Source organism: Carlito syrichta, unplaced genomic scaffold (assembly GCF_000164805.1).
Source record: "Carlito syrichta isolate Samal-C Ts95f unplaced genomic scaffold, Tarsius_syrichta-2.0.1 Scaffold316501, whole genome shotgun sequence".
NCBI lineage: Eukaryota > Metazoa > Chordata > Mammalia > Primates > Tarsiidae > Carlito > Carlito syrichta.
In genome coordinates this window covers 606,156-625,071 of record NW_007260597.1, presented here as the reverse complement: position 1 = coordinate 625,071, position 18,916 = coordinate 606,156, and the positions used below count along the sequence as shown (strand labels likewise).

Below are 18,916 nucleotides of genomic sequence, written 5' to 3'. Positions count from 1 at the left end.
TAGACTAAAAGTTGAAAGCACAAGCTTACATGGGCCACAGTCAGCTTTAGAAGTTATTCATTTTTTGCCAACATTATGTATAAAAAGAAATGCAGAGTTAACATTACAATTAGAAAGATTAAAAAATATCTGAATTTTAAACATCTTTTAAAAAGCTTTTGCAATATTGGACCAGGATGGTGACAATTGGTAAGTACTAAAAAGCATTTGTAGCCATTTGACAACAGGCTTAGGGTTGAATGTTGGACAGTTTTCAGTCATTATTCAATGTGTCTGTATGCTCTTCAGGCAGTACTCACATTCAGTTTTGTTACTTGCCTGGTCCCTATTGGCATGTATATATTTTACTCCAGACTCACTCAAATATGTAGCCCCTTTAAATGGCACTAGGAGCAATGACCAGGGTAATCCTCCTGTTTGGAGTCTTTCATCTTACCATTAGTTAGTTGGGCATTTCTAACCCCAGGAAAAGTTGCAGAAAATCTTCCCCATTTAAAAAAGTATTAATACTTCCTTAGGGTAACCTCTTTCAGCACCATCAGCAATTACAATGAGACTGAGTACTAATTAACCTTTAAATATAGGCTTTAGGGCTCAGGCAGGGAAATGAAGAAGAAAGAATAAAATTCTCAATTAAACCCTAAGACAAGTAATTTCTCTTGAGAATTTCTGAACTTTTGGATTTCTAATATGGCCAATTAAGAGTTCTTCTTACCCAATGGGATAAAAACAGACAAGCTCTTACATCAGACAAGTTTGCCTCAGTCTACAAGTCAGACTCTGGGCTTTCAAAGGACATTCTTTTATAAGACTCTTTAACTTTATTCGAAATCTTTAGAAATATGTTTGAATTGCCTTTTACAAGTGGTTTCACATGACCCCCTGATTTTTCTCCTTGGCTGCCTATCCATCTATATACTTGTATTTCCAAATATATTCGTTCTCTAACTTCATGTAAAATAAAATCCCCATATATTCTTCTTTTTTATGTCTTTAATATCATTACACATTTATGCTATTTAACCGCAATTTGAAGCATAGTAAAAAAATAAGAATAAGCAAAAGTATTTTATTCTGGGCCATTTAAAGGATAATACAAAATAGTGCCTGGTTGACCATTAAACATAAAAGCTAGGGCAAAAATGGCCAAAAACGAAGGTGTTATCTAAGAAGGTAAATTTGTAATTATAACTCATCTTATTCCATACTCTGTTTACTCCACTGGCACAAGCTATTTCTTATACAGACAACATGAATAACAAGGGGTTGTTTCCTGTTATAGGAAAGCCTAATGTTTCTCAGAATGAAAAGCAGTTCCCTTATGCTTTTCAAGGACTCAATTTCTAGTAGTTATAAACTTTTAGTTTAAGTGAAATTTTATATTGGTTAGAAATCTTCACTTTAGAAAATCCTTATAACTATAATAAAAGTGTCTGCTCTATTTTAGTACATATCAAGTGTTCAAACAATACCTAGCATGTAAAATTTTCTCATTTATCAAACCTCAAACTAATAAGTCAATCAAAGTCACACATCTCCTTGTCTCATTTACAGATTTTGTTTAAATTGGAATATATAAATGTCAGGGTGATATCCCGGGATGTATAATAAAACATAAGAATCATCATGCAAACAGCAGAACTCCGTCATCAACATTTTAGACATGTTATCACTACATTTAAACACAGACTCAATGGTGTTACAATAAATAACTGGTATACAAAGACATAATTACAACAAAAGGCTATGTAGATTTTTGTTTTATAAAAGTATGCAAACATAATTAATCTATTCATTTAGAAATACATTTATATATGGCTGAATCGTGTATCTTGAGAATTTTTCAGCTGAACATGTTTATCACCAAATTATTCATAAGAGAAATGCCAGGAAATACAACTTTACTGACAACAGAGAAACAGCCCACACATGAGTCATTCACATGGATGCTTTATCATCTTTACAGCCATGTCTATGAGAATAATCTTCCATTTCAGGCAGAAACAAACAGATGCATTTAGGAGGTGTTAGAATGACTTACCAAAATGCTGGGAAAAAATATTTCCAGGATAATATCTGTTTTTTTCTTTTTCTTTTCTTTTCTTTTTTTTTTTTTGAGTTTGAGTCCCACTCTGCCCAGGCAGGAGTACAATGGCACACTCACAGTCACTGCAGCCTCAACCTGCTGGGCTAGGTGATCCTTCCACCTCAGCCTTCCAAGTAGGTGGAACTACAGGCACGAGCCACGATGCTTGGCTAAATTTTGGATTTATTGAAGAAAAGAGTCTCGCCAAGTTGCCCAGGCTTGTCTTGAACCCATGAGCTCAGGCAATCCTCTCACCTTGGCCTCCCAAAGTACTAGGATGATAGGAATGAGCCACCGCACCCAGCCCAGGATAATGTCTTATTAAGATGACTTGGTTCAATTTTTCCCAAAAGAAGAAAATATTTCCAGATGTTGCTTATGTTTGATCAGTTGAACTAGCTCATAAAATATTTTCTGTTTTTAAAAATAATTTGTTACAATTTTCTTATTTCTAAAGGAAGAAGTAAAGGTAGAGGTAAAATTTGTTTTCTTACCTCTTCCAGTTCTGACCAGTAACCTAGAATGATGTTTCTTTTGTTGAAGTACAGAGTAGGGACTCAATAAATGTGTTATTGAACATTGCTGAAAGAGACTGACCTTGATTACTTCCACATGTGAAAATACAAAGTCTACCTTCTAACCCAACACTGACCCAATTTGACAATGACTATTGGCATCAATTATTTATATGGTTTAAGAGAACACAACAGAAGTTCAATAAGGTCTAAATTACTGGTCTAAACATTCAGAATCTTATTAGTATAAAGTTTGCTTGTTCTGCAGATTACAGACAAGGTTTTGCCAAGCAAATGCATAATGTAAATAGAGTTTTCCAAGCAGACATTTACAGTTCTTGAAAGAGCATGTTGCTTTGAAGGTGCCTTGAGCACTTTCTTGTAACCCCTTATGTGATAACAGCGTATGTTATTTATGAATAATTCATCTCTTCATGAAAGTGGGTCCCCCAAGCACCCCTAAAAATAAAAATTGTTAATCTTGGGTTATTTAATAAAATAAATACCCATCTCATCCATTAATCCACCATCATCCCTGAAGTGTTATTATTTTTATCTTAAGGTGGTGAGAGTTTACATTTTTTTCCTTATAACTTTCTGTAATGTCTGAAAGTTTTCAGTGAACAAATATTGCTTACACAACCTTAAAAATACAGACATTAGTAACAAGATATAAATGTAACAAATGAAATATAGTCTTAAGAATAATTAAAATGACTTTAGTAAGAATATATTTTATCATTTCATATTTAATGAACCTCCAAACAACCATACTCAGTAAAATGATAGATAAAGAAAAGAAGGAATATAGAAGTATTTTTTAAAAATATGATTTCAAGTTATCTTTCTTGGTAACATGTAAATCCAAGTTTACACATTAAATTGCAATATTTAATCCAATGAAATCCAATGAAAACACATTGCTTTTTTTGGGGGGAGTCTACCTTATTTTTTCTTTAATGAATAATTTTTTTTTTTTTTTTTGAGTTGGAGTCTCATTCTGTCGCCCAGCCTGGAGTGCAATGGCATGCTCACAGCCATCTCAGGGTCGACCTGCCGGGCCTTCCAAGTAGCTGGAACTATAGATGCGTGCTACCACGCTCAACTAATTTTTTGATTTATTGTAGAGACGAGGTCTCACCATGTTGCCCAGGCTGGTCTGGAACCTGCAGTCTCAGGCAACCCTCTCACCTCGGCCTTTCAAAGTGCTAGTATGACAGGCTTGAGCCACTGTGCCAAGCCTAGAAATCTTAATGCAAAGTGAATAATCAAATATATGCTATATAGATTCAAATGTTCATGTATCAGGTCTGTTGAATATACCATACATCTATAGCGTCATGTATTATTTCTTACTCTTGGCATAAATATATTGATTGGAGCAAACAAAATTCACAATCACCACTTGGGTTTTTTTTTTTATTTGAATTTTCAAAACTTTCCACTGTACCTGTAATGTGGTGAAGGGTTGCCTTGTGCTTCACAATTTAAAGTTATTTTTGTATCCTCTGAACCAACAGGAAAAATGCTGTTGCTGGGCTCTTTGATAAACACAGGGCCGTGCAAGAGAAGTTCACCTATATGGGTAAGAGATATAAAAAATATAAGTAAAAGTTACTGTAAAAGCTGCATTTTAGAATTAGAGAAGAAAAACCAGCAACTAGTGTTTGCTTAAATAACATAAAACAACATCAAAAAAAATTATCCATTCATCCACAAAGCAACATGCTCTATAGGCATTGTTTTGTTAAGGAGCATCAGTCAAACCATTGTTAACAGCATAGTTACATAGTTACAATCTGTGAGAACAAAGACTGCTATGAAAAATATTGCTATATTAATAAAATCACTTCGAACTGTCAGTAAGGCTGTAGTAATTACTTTTTATAAAAATAGACTGTATCTAAGTGCTCATTGGTGAATAAACTATTACATAAAGTCTTTTCTACCATAGTGTCCTTATAAAACTAAAGCTGAATTCAAAAGCAGTTAAATACTTGAGCATTATCTTTCTCATAAAATCTGCTATGTATGCAAATCTTAAGGTCAATAATGTTATTTTCCCATTTACTAAAAATATTCTCTATCTAGTGGATTCTCATTTTATTACTAGTAAATTGAAGAGACGGATATAGCATTGAACAAGTGTCTTTTTAAAGATGTTTCTACTTTGGTTAAGAGAACTTGAAAGTCCTCTAAGGAAAATTTTCCCATACACAGAAAAAAACAAAAATTTTTCTCTTGTACTATGAGTTTAAAAAGAATGAGATAATGCCATCATCAAATGCTTATGCGACTGCAGTTGTATAATCATTGCCAGAGCATTTCTGAAAACAAACAAATTCATAGGAAAAAAAAAGCTCTTCGCTCTCCTATCTTAGAATGCTCAGCAAAATTGCAGAGGAGTTTCTATTGAACCAGAGAATGAATAAACAGACTAAGAGACAAAGAGAGTCCATGAATAGTTAGACAAAGAAAATATGATTGAAAGGCAGCAAAAAATACCCTGCAACTATGAACTTAGAATTTAGGCTACTTCAGATAGCAAAAACATTAATAAAAATATTTACCGTAACAACAACATAATAAAATGATAACATCATAATTACGATAATCATTGAAATGATAAAAACAGCAGCAGGCTAAAGCTCCTGAGTGAACCCTATGTGCCAGAGGACTGCTGACACTAAGAGTAGTTACATGACATGAGCAGGTTCACACAGCATCTCAGAATATACAACACAGACTATAGAATAACAAAAGCCAGAGTTCACGCAGGGATAATCACTCGCCTTTTGTGTAAAGAATTGGGATTTTTTATCCAGTCTTCTTTTCCATGAGCAGCAGGGTTGGAATATTATGTAGCCATAAAGAAAGACAAAATTATGAACTTCATAGCAACTTGTATGAACTTAGAGTCTATAATACTGAGTGATCTATCACTGAAACAAAGAACTGAATATCACATTTTCTTACTCAGAAGCGGCCCTTGACCAATTATTGTAATACTATAAGAAAAGGATTGGCGCCGGGCTCGGTGGCTCAGCCTGTAATCCCGCGCCTTTGGGAGGCTGAGGTAAGTGGACTGCCTGAGCCCGCGGGTTCCAGACCCACCTGGGCAGGCGAGACCTCATCGCCACAATAAATCAAAAAATTAGCCAGGCGTGGTAGTGCACGCCTGTAGTTTCAGCTACTTGGAAAGCTGAGGCAAAGGATCGCCAGAGCCCAGCAGGTCGAGGCTGCGGTGGCCCGGAGCAGCCACTGCACTCCAGTATGGGCGACAGAGTGAGACTCCAACTCAAACAAAACAAAACAAAACAAAAAAAGGATTGGCAGTAGTGGGAATCTGCTGGGGGAGGGAGGTACACTTCATCATCAAGGGTACCTGCATGATGAACATTTGTATACCTAATCCTGAATTGTACCCCACATCTTTAAAAAAAAAAATTAAATTAAGAAAAAAAAAAAAGAATTGGACTTTGTCCTAGGTCTGGCCTTCATAGCTGATAGGAGCATCTTTGCTGAGGCTGGGGGCTGGATATACTGGATCTTAGGGTAGGGCTGGTCATACGCAATTGTCTTGGGTTGGGGACTAGCCACATCAGAAAGACTAACTGTGTGATTAAAGACGGAGGATTTGGGTCACACGGAATCAGCTGACCTGGAGACTGAGCTCAACCTTGTGTGCAGTCAGTCATGCCTACATGATGAAGCCCCAATAAAAACTCTGAACTCAAGGCTCAGCACAGTTCCCTGGACAGTTATAATACCCCATGTGCATGGTCACACCTCAATGCAGAAAGGGTAATACACCCTGAGAACAACAAAAGCTGAGTATTTGGAACCTCTCAGACTCTGTCCAATGTGTCGCTTCCTTTGGCTGATTTACGTATACATCCGTTTGCTGTAATTAACCATAATTGTTAATATCATAGTTTTCAGTGACTGCTGTCAGTCCTTCTAGCAATTTATCAGAATTGAAGTGGTTTGGTAAACCCCCAAACTTGCCTTTAGTGTTAGAAGTGAGGGCAATCTCAGGTACTATGCCCTCAAACCTCACAGTCTGGTTAACTCAGGACACCTTTGCACTGTAACATGGTCAAGCAATTAACTCTTTCTAATTCATATCATCCTTTAAGAAAGCAGCTTACTATCCCATTTAGCTGCTGGTCTTGACTTGATTATAAGTTTTACCTAAAGAAAAAAATGCCACAGGAAAAAGGCTTCCCTTTCACTTTGTGCAACTTCCAGAAATTGATTTTAAAATAGTTACTAACTGGGTCGGGCTCAGTGGCTCAGCCTATAATCCCAGCACTTTGGGAGGCTGAGGTGAGGGGATTGCCTGAGCCTGCCAGTTCGAGATCCACCCAGGCAACTTGGCTAGACCTCATCTCTACAATAAATAAAAAATTAGCTGGGTGCGGTAGCACCCGCCTGTAGTTCCAGCTACTTGGAAGGCTGAGGTGGAAGGATCGTCGGAGCCCAGCATGTCAAGGCTGCAGTGGCCGGGAGTATGCCACTGCACTCCAGACTGGGTGACAGAGTGAGACTCCAACTCAAAATAAAATAAAATAAAATAAAATAAAATAAAATAGTTACTAACAATACTAATTGAAAAGAAGCAACATTGCTATTTTCTTAATTTTTACCCCTCAACCAATTTACTGCATAGAAATAATAAATAAAAGCAAAAATGACAGTCTGTTCTATTAATTGAACTTATTGTCCTAGAAAGAAGGGGTGATTTAAAGGAAAAAGGCAAAGAGAGGTGTTTTTAAAATTTCCTACAAGTAGCCACAATTAAAAACTCGAATGTCTATCCCATCATCACCTAATACAAGCTTTTTTTCACCAAAGATCACTATTAACATTAAATAAAGGTGTTAAATAACTGGAAGCCTTTTATTCAGAGATGGTTTGAGAGAATAATAATATCAGTTAATTTGCTGGCATTTATTGAAAAATTACCATGTGCCAGGCATATGACACTATTTATATCTATTACTCCCTCTATCCCAGGCCAGTTCTGACCCCTGTCTCCTGCTCTCTGAGGTCTACCACATTGTCCTTTCTGTTTCTCAGACATGGTGAACTTGTCACCTTTTGGGCTCATGCACTTGTTATTCTTGTATGATGGTTTCTTTTTATCATTTAGAATGTAGCATAAACGTCATCTTCTCAGCTTCATTGTGACTGCACCTCCGTCTAAAATCATTACACACCCCTCATTTCTACCAGTCACATACTTATCAAAGTACATCTCACAAGTTCACTGGATCTTCCTACATAAACTGTCCATTTTTATATGCATTTGCTATTTATTTGTGTCAAATTTGCTGCTGTATTGTAGCTCCTAGAACATGATATTCGGTATTTGTCTGTTAAATGAATCACTACAATGGATGAAACTATTCCCACAATAGCTCTACATAAAGCAGATACTTTTTTTACAGTTGGTATGTGATAAAGCTAAGATTTTAATTCTGAAGCTTATCTTCTCATCCTGTACATCGTTTGGCCTCCCCGGGAGAAGCAAGGCACAGAGAGGTCAAATAACCCAACCACTATAACAAAATTTCTTGTTGAGAGACCTGGAATCAACCTTAATCTTCACATTCTTATTTCGTTTCCCTTTCCAAGAAACCACACTGAGGCAAAAATTAACCATCAGTCTGCTTTTTATTTTTTTTTGAGTTGGAGTCTCACTCTGTTGCCCAGACTGGAGGGCAGTGGCCACTCCCGGCCACTGCAGCCTCGACCTGCTGGGGCTCCCGCGATCCTTCCGCCTCAGCCTTCGGAGTAGCCGGAATTGCAGGCATGCGCTACCACACCTGGCTGATATTTTGATTTATTGTAGAGATGAGGTCTCGCTGCCCAGGTGGGTCTCGAACCTGCAGGCTCAGGCAATCCACTCACCTCAGCCTCCCAAAGGCACGGGATTACGGGCTGAGCCACCGAGCCCGGCTCAGTGTGCTTTTTCAATGTCAGTATTTCCTGATGACACTGGAGTTAACGGACAGGGAGGCACATTCTGTCATCTCTGAAATTTAAGGTTCCTGAAGGCTTTCAACCAATCAGCAGCCATTCAGGAGCCTCCAATGACTCTTAAAAAGTAAGTACAAAATAATAATCAAACATGACAGGTCAGTGCATGCTTCATACTCAGAAAAGAGACAAAGGCCATTCAACCTTGCTTCACTGGAATGAAACAGGTGATGAGAGATGCTAGGGTTCAACGTTCTAGTCTCTTACCAGCAATGTCAATTTAAAAGGAACAGATTCTGAAGTCTTTGCTAATCTAAAAGAAATTATCCAATATTTTCTTTAAAATAAATTTTGATCTTCAAAAGAATAGAACCTTGACTATTCACACAGATATTCACAACCAGCAAAAAGCAGCCTGGCTGAAAACAGAAGGGACCCTCTTGCCTAACTAAATGGATTCAATGTAACATTCAGATTGATGCTAAACTTTACTTTTTGTGACAAGGGCATTTTTTTGATATGCTAGCCTGGCTCCAAAGCTCCATTTTAAGTTTACAACCTAAAATGAAGGGCATATAACATTTCCGAACAGGACTAATAAGTCCAAAAATCCAATCCTACGGTGTTATACTCCCCGCCCCCCAAACACCTATAGGCAACAAGGAATAACTACCTTTGAGCGTAAGTACATGTTTTATGAGCTCCTAAGGTAATGTCACGTAAAAGATCAAACTGCGGCCGATCAATTCTAATGGTCATACTCTATACAATTTTTATGAAGACTGACAAAGAAAAATAGACAAGGGATTCCAGGTAGCTGCATTACTTTACTAAAAGAAATGAAATTCCTAGAAACAATACTGCTATCTGTGAAACTTCCAAGAAAAGGAAAGCATATCCTATTTTTTTCTAGACAATGTATGCCATATCTACATAAAAATAAAATAGTTCATTTTGAAATGAAAAGGATAAGCCGGGCTCGGTGGCTCAGCCTGTAATCCCGCGCTTTGGGAGGCTGAGGTGAGTGGACTGCCTGAGCCTGCGAGTTCGAGACCCGCCTGGGCAACTTGGCGAGACCTCAGCTCTACAATAAATCAAAATATCAGGCAGGTATGGTAGCATGTGCCTGTAATTCTGGCTACTCGGAAGGCTGAGGTGGAAGCATTGCCGAGCCCAAGTAGGTCGAGGCTGTGGTGGCCGGGAGCGGCCACTGCACTTCAGTCTGGGCGACAGAGTGAGATTCCAACTGAAAAAAAAAAAAGAAATGAAAAGGGTAAATCCTATCAGGGAGCAAGGGTAGGTAGTACTATTAAAAACAAAATTTAAGAGGATGTGGATCTAGAAGGGAATATTCCATGCACTTACAAGGCATCAGACACAAACAGAATGGGCTCTGGCTTAGGTCAAATAAAGTAAAGTAATATGCTGCCAATGAGGTAAAAGCTATATTCTAGGCTCTACTCTTCTATAGAAAAAAATTTTAAAAGATGGAAACTTTGCTTTAGCAGTGGGACATCATCCTTTTTGGCAATGGTGGCTTAAAGTTAAATAATACCAAGGAAACAAGGAAAGACCAAAATAAAATTCCATTTATATTCTTCGGATGTCAGGGAAAGATCAAGATAGTTAGAGTATTAAATCTTAGGATATTTAATTTATTTAATAAATATTTGAATGCCAGACACATGCCACATGTGAAAAACTGGCCATTGCAGACACTGTTGGTTGTCCATTCAACATCTATTATTTCCTGCTCTTTTTTCCTAGCCTCCAGAGACTGCCTGGCACCATGAAGACAAGACAGAAAGCACCAGATGTATTAGCTTCCCAGAACTCTGTACAGTTCTTGGCTGGGAAGCAGGGTAGCCAGAGGAGATTGGGTTATGAGCCCAGTACTAGCCAAAGAGGGTGTATTTTCTAGAGTCTTTTAGAGTTGCCACAACAAAGTACCACAGACTGGGTGGCATCAACAACAGAAATGTATTGTCTTGCAGTTCTGGAGGCTAGAAGTCCCAGATCAAGGAGGTGGGAGGGGACAGGGTATGTGGCCTATGCCTATAATTTCAGCACATTGGGGGGCTGAGGTGGGAGAATCACTTGAGGCCAGGAGTTCAAGACTAGCCTGGACGACGTAGGGAGATCATGTCTCTACAAAAAAAAAAAAAAATGTTTTTAATTAGCCTGGTTACTCAGGAGGCTAAGGCAGAAGGACTTCTTAAACCCGGGAGCTCGAGGTTGTAGAGAGCCATGATTGCAGACTGGGCGACAAAGCAAGATCTTGTCTCTTAAAAAAGAAAAAAAATAGTGCTGGTGGGACTGATTTCTTCTGAGAGCTGTGAGGGAGGTTCTAAGATCCCCTCCTTGGCTTCTAGATAGCCATCTTCTCCCTATGTCTTTTCATGTCATCTTCCTTCAATGTGTGTCTCTCTGTGTCCAAATTTCCCCATTGTATAAGGACATCGATCATAATGGATTAGGGCCCATCCTATTGACCTTATTTCTACTAACTGGGATTGCAATGATTCTACTATTTCCAAATATAGTCCCATTCTGAGGTACTGGGAGTTAGTGTTTCACCATATGAATTGAGGATGAGGGTGGGGGGAGTGGCACAATTCAACCCATAACAAGAGCTAAGGGAAAACCTGCTAAGGGATTCAAGGAAAGAATCACTAACTTGATTTTCTTTTTAATGTCTAGCAAATGTTGACTTTGCTTCCCTTCCTTTTGATATGGACACTACCAAGTGAGGAAGGAATGTTGGAAACGACTGTGACCCTCTGGACACCATGCAGGGATGGGCATGTATACTCAGAAAAGCCAACCCAGAGTCCTCACATCTTTGAGTTCCTGAACCCACATGAACTATGTAACTTCAAACATAATGTGTTGGAAAAATAAAACTCTAGTGCATTATCGTCACCTGCAGATAAAAGCTGCACTGTAACCAATGCACTAAAAAAAGGAATGGGGTGAGGGGAGGCAATATAACACACTTAAGATGAGAAAGAAAAATACAATGCCTTCCAGAAATAACTAATGTGCCTGTTTTCCACATCTGGAAACGTTACCAAGCAATTTGGTTAAGAAAAAAAAAAAGTGCTGGAGTATGGCATGCACCTGGAGTATGACAGCAAAATAACACCAACATAAAACTCTTTAAATGCTAAATTAATGGCTCACTACATGATTTTTCTCACTCTTTATTTCCTATTTTGTCCATAAACAGAAATAAAGAAACTGCATGAGAGGTGGCAAAATAAAGAAACTGCATGGGAGGCAGCATTTGGTAACTAGGGAATTGGAACTGAAAGGGACTGGTTAAGCTTCATAAAAAGAAATGCTCAAGAGAAAGCATGCTCCCTCCTGGAATGGCAGATCCCTTTCACAGCATGCAAATGTTTTCCTAGAATTGCATTAATCCTTTAATTCCAACCTACCCACAAAACACAAAAATGCCCACACCTATACACGTATGTCATCATCGTTTGTGTTTAAGGTTAAAAATCTGGATTTTGACACTTGGTTTTAGTAAACTAATCACAACTTTTGATGAAAGGTATGATCTATTTCACTCGACTGATTGCTATTCAATCTGTACTATAATTCAGTAAAAGAAGACGACTTCTAAAAGTGTCCAATATTTTATAACACACTTATTTCATTTAAGGCTATTCTGATTGTTGAAATGTTCTTTACAATTGAATGAAACAGTTAACCAATTTATAGTTATATTGGAGTAAATAAATGTCTCTGGGAGAAAAAAAAAACAGGCTGAGAGAAGATAGGTTGAAGTCTTTGTAGATGAAAATGTTTTCATAGTACTTCATGGCTTTCCTTATTGAAATTCGTGCTATTGTCTTTTTATGAATGTGAGCTCTAGTGTTTTTGAACGTCCATGACATCGTCTATAATTCCCAGACCATAATTATACCTTTCTTGCTAGATGTTTTAATAGCAACACCACATAATTTTTTTTAAAAGTCAAAATGCCATTGTTAGATTCAGTGTATAATGTGTACAATAAACCAGCAGAACACAATCCATAGTCTATTTATTTGAAAAGAAAAAACACTTACATTCTCACTTTCTATTATACCAACCTTCATTGAACATCTTTGAAATGTGCAAATTCATAAAGTTCTCACCAATCACATTGAAATGGGTTCATTAATCAACTCTTTTAAAAATACTTCTTTAGCATATTGCTTTCAAAGGTTTTAATAGAGATGATTACATTTCTATTACAGAAACTACTATTTCTAATGGTTTCTATTCTTTACTAAAGAGTTTAGGTCAAGGCTTTTTGGGCCCAGACATGATTCCTTTCATGTATTTTAGAAATAATGTTTCACATCAAACTCTAGTTCAAGGTCATTGTTTCTATGAAAAAATAATTATACAATAAAGAATTCCCATTATAAATCAGTTGTAATGGAGAAGCTATTAAGAAGTAATATTGTCTGGTGATTGCATTTTGTAGTATTTTGCTGCTGTAATCTCGTAAAGTAGAAAAAAATATAATCTTTTCCTGCCCTCACCTCAATAAGCAGAAGCCAGCGTTGTGTTCATAAATGTCTAAGAATATAAAATACCATCTACTTTCCTCTTCTCACTTCTTTTCCCAAGCAAGGATCCCGATTTTATCTTTCTAGACCCCTGATGGGAATTAAACCAGGTTGTGAGGTAGGTATGCAGGTCTAAGAAAGCAGAACAGGGAGGACAACCTTTCCCAAAACATGTCTGGAACTATGGGGGGGGGAGGTGCATTTCTCAGAGTTGCTTCGCCTTACATTTTTTAAATTATTGTTTAATGGACTCACAATTAAAAGTCTATTACCACGATTTTAATGTAAATACAGTATGAATATGTATATAATGACACATACAATTGATACAAAATTTTATTCAAATAATACTAATCCTTATTGCATGCTGAACTGTGAATTTTTTTGCTATTCTATTCCATCCGATCTGCTTTACCCTAATTTTTTAAATGCTAGACATAAATTACTATGTTAATATTATCACTCATCAATGTGATAAGATCCCATTGATAAGTGATAACCCTGGTCTAGAAGCAAGTCTCTCTTGCCACCATGTCCCAGATTACTTTAGGAAGAAATGGCTGATAACTGCAAGATATTTATTTCATTTCCTTATTTTAGAAATGAAATCAGCTTTGGCAGTGAAGGAAGAAACGCAACCACCTTCAAAATGGAAAGAGTACTACTGGCCCCACAATGTAGCAAAGGCAAGAGAGCCTTCTGTAAATCCTCTGACCTTCTGTCTCCTTTGTAGTCTTTGAGAGGAGAAAAGAAATACTGTGCATTGCTTATAATGTTTGCAAACAAGGGCACATTTTGAAAAACATTGTTTCTTGGTGCTTTTACAGTGTGAAGCAAAATCCCTCTTCATTATGAATATTTATTTATAATTTTTTTTTGGGAGGGTGGGAATCTCACTCTGTCGCCCAGACTGGAGTGCAGTGGCCGCTCCCGGTAACCGCAGCCTCAACCCGCTGGGCTCCGGCGATCCTTCCGCCTCAGCCTTCCAAGTAGCTGGAACTACAGGCACACACTATCACGCCTGGCTGATTTTTTTTTTTTTTGATTTATTGTAGAGATAAGGTCTCGCCAAGTTGCCCAGGCGGGTCTCAAACCCGTGGGCTCAGGCAATCCGCTCACCCCAGCCTCCCAAAGCGCGGGATTACAGGCTGAACCACTGAGCCCGGCTTATAATTCTTAAATTTGAGTTTGTGAGGGGAAAATAGACAATGAACACTAGACCCTGTACTAGATACTCTGTGTTTCCTAAATCTCCTAATTTTCAGTGAACATTAAATATTATGAATAAAAAAAGATTCTCGTTTTAATTTTTATTGCTTTTCTTAATTTTGCCACAGATTATTTATCATCAGGGCTGGAGAGGATGAGTTAAATTGGAAGCTCTCTATATGTTTTTTGTGCTATCATTCTGGAGAACCATTTGGCAGGACACATGAGAAACCACCACATTGTGCAGGAAGCCTAAGGAAATTCCATTCTCAATTCTTTCATTCTTTCTTGGTACAAGAAGTCCCCAATACAAAAACGAATTCTGTCCCGAGAACATATTTATAAGTCCAATTTATTTTAAGTCCAACAAAATTAGCCTATGTATCCAACGATCACAATCAGCTATGTAGTACTATATGTATTTAACATGCTATACTGACACCCAGTGGAGAGAAGTAATACATAAACAATGAAGGTATTGTTAAAGTTCATAACTTGAAGGTTCATATGTAGGGGACCTACTGTATTCTCCTTTTGTAGTAATGTCTCCCTATTCTGAATCCCTAGAACAGTATTTGTATATTTTACTCATCATAGTATCTTTATCCTACTATATACTACCTTTACCTGTCTTTCATGCTTATTACCCTCATCCCCAGGTTTTAAATTTTCAGAAGGTAGTGTCCACATTTAATGTACTCTTCTATTTCTAAGCACACCCAGAACATAATCTATATATAAGAAAACTTGATAAATTGGCATTAGACTGTGTGTATTTTGTGTCTGTATGTATACTCATGCTTCATTACAAATGGTCTTAATTTACAAAATGTTATATAGCTAATTGCAGAAAGATTTAGACATTCCCAGGACACCTTTAAGCAGATACTCTGTCTCCAACTGTAATGCATGCATCCAACTAAAAAAGATTCATTATATAAAAATATGCATTTACAATAGAAGTTAATTCAACGACTGTGTCATGACTCTTACAAAAATACTCTCATTGTGTCTTTTTAGAGGCATTTACTATCATTAGATGGCTATTCTGTTTGGACTGTTTGTAGGCTTTTGGTCACCCACACACCATCCACTTCCTTTCTTAGTACTTCAAATACAGGTACAATACAGGAGTAGCTTCAAAAAAAGCACACACGTGAATAGCACTTTCACCAGCAACAGTAGTCTAATAGTAATCTCTTGCAGAACCTCTGAGTACTTAACTGAAGCTTAATTTCTGCATTTTAATGACTTGCTTGAAAGTAACAGTTGCCTTAGATATGAACGCAAAACAAAACAAAATGGTGAGCTTCTGCTGGATTTTACATTACTCAGAACTCTAAGAAAGTTTACTGTAGTTAAAGTTACTTTCGAGAGGGTTCAGTATTTTCACAGGTCTTCCCATTCCCATGGAATGGATCTTTTTGCAAAAACATCCCCAAATCTATGAGAAATCATTTATGTAAAATGAGTTTAACAAGTAACCAACTTGCAATTCTTACTTTAGTCTAAATCTTCTAAAACTAGGATGAAATGTTAGGATTCGAATCAGTCACCTGTAGGCTGTCTGGACACACTCAACACCTCTGACCTGTCATTTCACATTTTGAGCTCTGGATTTGCTTTTCAGATAGGACCTGAGCTAGATTGAGTTCTCAAAGTTTTGCAAATCGGAGAGTCTATAATTAAATGATATATACCTGGACTTATCATAGAAGCTTGGAAATTTTGGGTTGCAGAACTGCACACTGATAGCTATTGGGTCAAAACTATCTTGAAGATCTCTTGAATAAGGATCATAGAATTTCAGAGGGAAAACACAACACTTCCTTTAAATTAAATAGTTTCATTTAAAAATCCAAATATTTAGGCATAAAGCCAAATTTCAACTTCTTACAAACAAACAAACAAAAAATCAAAGGTCTAGTAATCCTCAGCTCAGCAGTACCATAACGGTAGAGCACAAACTCTGTTCTCACAGACTGCATGCAGCACTACAGGGAGTAATACATCCATGGTTGTCAGTAAGAAATTCACGTGTAATTACTTGCAAAATAACTTTGTTTACCAAATAAGCTATCCTGGATTGGTTTTTTGTCAGTTTTCTTCCTGGAATGTTTTTCCCCTTTCTCCTTCAAGGCACAGTCTCTTGATAGTCCAGCCAAAAATAACCCCACTTTATCAGAAGTTCAATTCAGTGTACTGAGTCACAGACTCTCTCTCAAAGCACCTGTATATTAGTAATTTGGGTACAGGTTGCCTCCTTATTTCTCAACCTCTGTCTTACATTACTTCACAGAATATTGCAAAATATTGTACAACTGGTACCCTGATAAAAGCTTGACACAAAATAATCTTAAAAACACATATTTATGCTTAAGGACTAGAAAACTATGGCCCATGGCCAAATCCAACTGCCATCTATTTCTGGACAACTGTGAATCAAAAAATTAATGTTTCATAATGTGAAAATTATATGAAATTTGAATTTTAATGTGCATCAGTAAAGTTTTACTGGAACTCAGCCACACTCACTTGTTTACATGTTGTCTATGTCTGCTTTCACATTACAAGGGCAGAGTTGAGTGGTTATGACAGAGACTACATGGTCCACAAAGCTGAGAATATTTACTATCTAGCATTTTATGAAAAATTCTGCTGACCCAAACTGTAGGAAGGTACATGTCTGCTAGAAGGAACAGAGACTCTAGGTCACAATAGACATGATTTTTTTCCCCTAATATTCCATTAAGCTTCAGGCAAGTCATTCATGCATTCTGAGCTACTGTTAAATGGGACCGATATTTATAATATAGGATTTTTGATGCAAGGATAAGCAGTATTTTTCCAGTGCAGCAGCAGTGCAATAAGTGGTATTTTATATTATTATTACGTATTTTTTGCTTAGCCTTGCATTAAACTTTTAATTAACCCTGACTGAGCAACAGTAATTTATGAGAAGGTAGCCTAATAAACAACTTTGTTCATTATAGCTCTTTATCTACATGACATGAAAAATAGGAAAAATCATCTTTACCTTCATGGTGATTTTGAATACTGGTACCTGTGTTCAGTTATCTGACTTGAACAAATGATTGCAAGTATTTTGTATAATATAAAAAGTCTCTATTAATCTGTGGAGGGTGGGAACTTCAAAATAGAAAGGGAGGGGGAAGGGAATCTATAATGTCCACCGTATCACTTTTTGTTGAGAGACAATTCTCAACAAGCATTTATTCTCCACCCTGTCTTCAAATAATTACTCACCAAAGTAGTATCAACGGGAAACTGAACAAAATAAGCAGCAAAGAGCTTTCAAAAACCCCCTGTGGTGAAAAATAGCATTAGACTATTTTATACCATTGTTAGCTGAATGTTTATCTATTCTTCTCCCATAATAGAAATAATGGCCATAGTACTGAGTATTCACATTTGCTTAGCCGTGTAATCAAGAAAAAAAAGTCATTTATGGTCTTGTATATGCTGCAGTAAATATTAATCCTTAACTAAAAGATAGATGTTTACTCAGAAACCAATGTAGTTCACTACTCAATAGTCAATGCTTCATAATTATCTACATAGCTATGTCCTATTACCATTTCTCTGTATTTTTGCACATAGGTTTGAATGTAAATATTCTTGCAAGTATGCACACACACTCATGGGATCAGAATGCAAAGTTCTGTTTTCCTACACAGTCAAAAAGTCTTGCAAAGTATTTAACATCCTATAAATAATAATAAAAAACTTATTTGGAGACTATTCTAGGATCTCTGCTTCAAAAAAATTAAGGCTAACATAAAAACATATACATATGTTGGCATCTGCCTTTAAAACTACTGGGTGGCACATCCAGACTGCCTTTTGGGTGGAAAAGGTTCTCAGAACAACAGGAAGGCCATTTTGTTACCATGAACATAGTACAACAGGGAAATACTATTCCCAGTATTCACGGGCTGAGTAATATTTTAAACTTATTAGTGCTCTCTTGTCCACGAGTGACACCAGTCAATGTCACAATGGGAGCAACTGATCACAGTGTTGCCTGATGCCTTAAGTCCAGCCAATAGCAAACTTCACCAACCCTCCTTGTAGCACTGGAGAAGCAAATAATGTTCACATGCTTGGAATAAACAATGAGTAAGTAACCAGAGCCATTTAATATGGCAGCCTACACGGTCTACTCTTTCAGGTCAGCAGACACTATAAAGCTGTCCAGGTAAAGAAACCGAAGAGAGTCACAAGGTTCAGAGAATATAGTTTCATATGTCAACAAACCACTATATAGCCCTGTGACTGGCCATCACGTTCTCTCTTGACTACTTGCCACAAACAAACGTTGGGTCTTCAATAACAATGCAACAAGTCAGGAAAAGAATAGCTTCCTCCATGAAACAGTCTCACAAGATCACCCACCACTAGCTGAGGCTCAGGTCAGCCTGAATACACAGGATTTTTTGTTTTTGTTTTTTGTTTGTTTTTTTAAGCCGTCCTTTAAGTTAAGAGAAACAAATTGCCTCCTGTTTAAGTGACAGGCGGGAATATTACTTTTG

The 18,916-nt window shown here is 37.1% G+C and overlaps 1 protein-coding gene across 1 annotated transcript in view; it reads right to left on the bottom strand.

The window, feature by feature from the left end:
- CNTN3 (contactin 3) overlaps positions 1-18,916 on the bottom strand; it is a 262,835-nt gene that overhangs the window by 231,149 nt on the left and 12,770 nt on the right. Inside the window, exon 2 of the mRNA XM_021707315.1 lies at positions 4,052-4,178. Within this exon, the coding sequence (XP_021562990.1) occupies positions 4,052-4,178 (127 nt within the window). The remainder of the gene's footprint in view (positions 1-4,051; positions 4,179-18,916) is intronic.